The sequence below is a fragment of the Mus caroli genome, unplaced genomic scaffold (genome assembly GCF_978045245.1).
Source record: "Mus caroli unplaced genomic scaffold, Mus_caroli_1 scaffold_15, whole genome shotgun sequence".
Lineage (NCBI taxonomy): Eukaryota > Metazoa > Chordata > Mammalia > Rodentia > Muridae > Mus > Mus caroli.
This window is the reverse complement of record NW_028227270.1, coordinates 101,238,133-101,243,253: the sequence shown is the minus strand read 5'-3', so window position 1 is coordinate 101,243,253 and position 5,121 is coordinate 101,238,133. Positions and strand designations below refer to the sequence as shown.

The 5,121-nt window shown below is 37.8% G+C and overlaps 1 protein-coding gene across 1 annotated transcript; it reads right to left on the bottom strand.

Moving 5' to 3' along the window:
* Positions 1–3,524: 3,524 nt before the first annotated feature.
* LOC110308714 (putative G protein-coupled receptor 141) lies at positions 3,525–4,602 on the bottom strand. The gene has a single exon (XM_021181122.2). The coding sequence runs from the start codon at positions 4,600–4,602 to the stop codon at positions 3,685–3,687; it is 918 nt and encodes a 305-aa protein (XP_021036781.1). The 3' UTR covers positions 3,525–3,684.
* Between the last annotated feature and the right edge of the window lie 519 nt (positions 4,603–5,121).

Sequence of the window (5,121 nt, the reverse complement as noted above, 5' to 3'; positions counted from 1 at the left end):
ATGTGTTCCTCTTGCTGTCTTCACCATCGGCCTTTCTCATGCCTTCATGTTTGCCCATAACTGCTAAACAAGACTCCCCAAGACCTGAAGCCCTCAGATTGTTTTTCTCCATAAAGGGTCTTATTTTCCCAAATAGATGCTGCTGGTGCTTCTCAGATCACCCTGCTGTCAGATATGCATAAGCCCCTTGCAGGGTGAACTTTCTTGGTATCAACTATCAAAGCAGTGCAGTATCACTATTGCCTTTGGCCTTTGAATTCTCCTCACTGGCTGCTTATATAATGTTCAATGAGCTCCTTTGACAAGGAGGAGTTCTTTGTTCAACAGTGCCAATGGGCAGGATGGTCTTGTTCTAGGCCTTGTCCTTCATCTTATTAGAAGTAACCAAAAATTATCCAGTCTAAGATGATGGCACCACAAATGTTTCTCTCACTGACTTAGACCCCAAAGCTGATGACCGAGTAGAGTTCCGTACACTTATATAGTGACTGGTATACAAATTGGAGGAGAATCTTGGAAGGCATATGTATTTTCTATGCTTGATTCTCCCAACACACAATTCATCCCACAAGTGAACAGAGTGGCTTTCACTCCAATTCAGTGGTCCTTATATAAGAAAGTTGAGAACACCTATTAACTACAACAACTCTTTATGGCTGCCAGAAGCACTTCTTCGACTTCTACCTACATCTCAACCACTGCCTAGTCTTTGGGTCTAGACTCTGTTGGACACTGTCTGCAAACCATTTTGACAGTGATGATACTCAGAGAAATGTCTTTTAGTTATCAATGAAGAAAACAGAGACAAAGATGTACTTCTCATCTTCCTAATAAATCATATTTAACGGACAGAAGGAATGGGGGAGTTTATTGATGTGAGGGAGTATTCCTAAGGTATTAGCATATTTTTCCAGGCTCCTAACTTTTACACAGATAGACCTCACTTTATAGCTGATTTTGCTCACGCTAGGTCAGTGGTTTTCAACTCCTAGACCCAAACAAGCCTAGATCTGTATCACAATATTAAATAACACTTTCCCAGTCTGAAATGAAGTTTGATGATAATGACTTTCATAGCTTTCCTGTGATAACATACTTAAGTGTAAGAAAAATATGTATATTAATGTGTACTAACTAGAGAGACAAAATGAGGTAATCTGATATTGGCATCTCTATATAATTTCTCCCTGAACACAACAGCTAAAATTATCACTTGTGGTAATATTGTCTTATATTTTAATATCATAAATGGTTTGCTTATTAATCATATTATTTGTGTTTCAAAATTTTAAACCACTCTCAGTAAAGTTCTGAGGGGATGAGAATAGTTTTTTTTCTTGTAATCCATGGTAATTGTAGTCTCAAAAATATTATGTGCATTTGAAAGCTGAATAAAGCCCATTGGGTCCAATAGTTGCCCACTTATATTCCACTTCTTACATGTCTGGAAGATTATTTAAATACATAGCAAAGCAAGATGACTCTTTTTAGTGCAAAGTCAAATTTCTAGTCCCTGATCTCACCAACAGATTCTACCAGTAGTCCTTATAATGATGACATCCAAAGTGGCCTTTAAGGCTAATGTCAACTCCCTTTACCCTGTAGTATCCATTTTTATATCAATTAAATCAAAAGACCAGACAACTTGAAGACATTTCATTTATTCTGTAAAACCTGATCAATAATGTATTATAAATTGCAGGATTTTGCATGTCTATGTTATAGATAACAGTTTTCTAAATATGTAGGCCCATAGAAATAGATGGGCCATTTATTATAACATTGAGAAACAGATAACTATTTTGCATAAGCATATATAAAATCTGAAAGACATAATCCAGTCCATAAAAGTAGGATACACAGCCCACAGTTACAGTTGCCACGAGAAGAAACCCCTCAGAAAACCCTTATAACTAAAACATTTTAAATATTTCATTCTTTCTTTTCATATTCATTTTGTAGATGTTACAAATCTCATATTGTTTATGGGACTCGGTGATGCTCTTGCAAACTTTATGAAACAAAGTGTGGAAAAAAATTAGAAAATAAATACAAAAGGGAAACTAGTAATAAATGAAAGAAATTGTTTTTTTTTTTTAAGAGATGTGAGAATTTAAAGTGGACAAGTTGGAAATGGTCATGTGTGCAGTGTGTTGCTACACATTCCCTTAGGATGAGTTGTTATGCCTTGGTAATATCACTGAAACAAGAATCCCATGGACCACTTCTTGTCCCTCACATGAAGTTGAAATCCATGGATCATCAGTAACTGATAAAAAGTCCTTAAGATGTAAGCACGTCCCTTCCTGAAATAAGAGGTCTCTTGACCTATCTGTTTTTCTACTCATACCACTCTTGACTTCAACTTTTCTGAAGCCTTAAGTCTGGACATGGCTCAGTTCCCTGAAAAGTTTCAAGATCATGAAACTGAGGGAGACACAAGTATGAATAATAAAAAACCCGTAATTTAGTACAAACCATAAACCTGTGTATGAACTTAATCATGAATCATTCTTGAAATAAAAGTTTAATGCAATTTAATATGCCACATGTCACAAGTTATGAACCAAATTGCAAAATATTACTAAGATTTTGGCAAGGTTATCTATATGGTTTAATATTTTTAAGGATGGAATGGTATTACTTTTCTGCATATTTATTCATTCATTTTCAAATGTTTTCTAAAACTCTCTTAATGCAACCTAAGTCTTATATATTCTAAATTAAGGGTGATTCCGTATATTTTTCAATTTTTTTTCTGTTCAAACGTATGACTTTAGAAATGGAGGAAAACTTAAAGACTCCAGTGTGTCTTCCTCTCTTCAAATGGGTAAGAATACATTAACTGTGTCACTAGACAAGCAGAATTCCATTTTAAACACAGAGAAGGAAAACAAAACAAAACAAAACAAAACAAAACAAAACAAAACAAAACAAAAAACATAGTTGTCCTGTATTGCATCAAACAAGCCTTGGGCATGCTCGTTAGGCCTTCTCCATTACTTGGGTATCTTAGGAAGGTTACAATTAATTTAATTTTTGGAGAAAGAGGGTGATGGACTACAGTGTGCTGCCAATCCTCAAGTCCTTAAACATAACCTTTAAAAGGACAAGGCTAGAAAAGCTTGTTAGAGCAGAAGTCCTGGTGTTTCCTCCAAATTTAGAATGATACGGAAGTTTCTTGCTCCTCCAACTTTCCCATTTTCTTCTCAGGTGTGCTGACTATGCCAACTAGTCTGATAAACCAAGCAGAGATTTTCTCTTTGGAGCCATGTGATAACCAGGATGATCCTTCAGAAGGTGGGGTGGAGTGGAACTAACTCTTCAGCTAACTGCAGCTCAAAGACTAGGAGGGAAACCGTGTTTCAAACCCAGGAAGTCACCATGCCCTGACAAAACTCCAGCACCCAGTAGACACATGTTTTCCAGATAACCAAGCAGACACTGTATGTTGGAAAATAATGCAATATGGCAATTCCGTATAGGTTCACTACAACGCATCTTTGCATGGACACCTTCACACACAACAGGGATATTATCAGGAGTGAGTAGAGCACTTGGACACTCTTTATTCCTTTTGTTTGGTTGGGCCAAGGCCAGGTTTCGATGAAGCAATGAAAAATCATTCTTAGCTCCTTGCTTATTCCAATTCCCAACAGGAAGAAAAGAATATGGTAATCTTGGCTAATGGCATAAGAGGCAATTCCACATGTCGACAATCTTTTGCTTAACCCAATGGCTTCCTCCAAAGACAAAGAGCAGCAAATCACAGCAGCTGATGGCTGTTGTGCTCAATAGGATTTCATTGTAAAATGCAACTTTGTTTTTACAGCTCTTGGAATGCGCCACAACGTACAAGTAATAAATCCTGAAGAACTGGTAGGGAAGAAAACAAATAATAATGATACCTATAAAGAAAAGATTTTTCAGTTGTGCCCAGAACTCCTGGTGGGATAGTAAGGAGTGGCGAAACTTCCGCACCATGGACAATGTGATGAAGACCTGGAAACCCAAGAGAATCATCGCAACAGCTATGACAACAATGACTATCATATAGTTGATAACTCGCACAGAATCATGGCCAAGTTCTTTATGGAATCTAAAGCACTGTTGCTCATTGTATTCTTCGATATTTCCATACTGAGAAACCACCAAGGGCACAACAATAACAATCACCAGAAGCCACATGGCAGAACTGGCCGCAACTGCATGTAATTTTCTATAGAATTCTACTTTGTCTCTACGCTTGAAGAAGATGAGGTATCTGATGACTAGTATCACCACATAGAAGAGGAACGTGAGGTACATGTGGATATGTAACATGGCACTCACAAATTTGCAGAAGGGTAATCCAAACGTCCAAGTCCCTTTGATGAGGTATGCCAAGCGGAAAGGCACCGTCAGTAGGAAGACCCCATGAACCACCACCAGGTTGATGACAGCCATGGTGGTCACTGAACGTGAGTTCATTTTCACCAGCAAGAATAGGATGGAAATGAGGCCTACCAGTCCTCCAATGAGCACTATGAAGTAAATCGATGTTAAGTGGTGTGCCAGTATAGGGTCACAAGAGGAATTCTCAGATGTATTATATCCATCCATTCTTCAAACATTACCTGCAAAAGCAAAAACACCAGTGCACCTGAACAAACTTCCAGACTGTTGATCACAGCTCCTCCAGTGCACTGACAAAATGACTCTGAAGTTTATCTGTTTTTATGACATATACTTTATCTGTTTTAAAAACGAAGATAGCAGTCTCTGAATTTTTATAGTCTCTATACCTAAAACACCAAGTCGTTTTCATCAGTTTGATACTGATAGTTACGCAGAACTGCAGACGGAGTTTAGGAGGAGGTCCACAGTTCTAAGAGCTCAGGGTCAGGCCACATCTGATTTGTCTTTTCTTTGGACAGAGTTGTAGGGAGGTAACAGAACACAGGGACTCTGAATGTGAAAATATCTCTTCTAATCTCCCACTCTTTTCACAAAAGCATCAGGGTTTAGTCATGAGGATTCTACCCCAAGGCTGATGAAGTCATACAAAATAGTCTAAGTGTGGTTCTAGTCCTCTAAGTTCTTCCAAGTAAATAGAAGATGACCTAAGGATATTCATGCATA

Bases quoted from the DNA above. Each gene is read 5' to 3' on its own strand.
- LOC110308714 (XM_021181122.2), bottom strand. From the start codon at position 4,602: ATGGATGGATATAATACATCTGAGAATTCCTCTTGTGACCCTATACTG.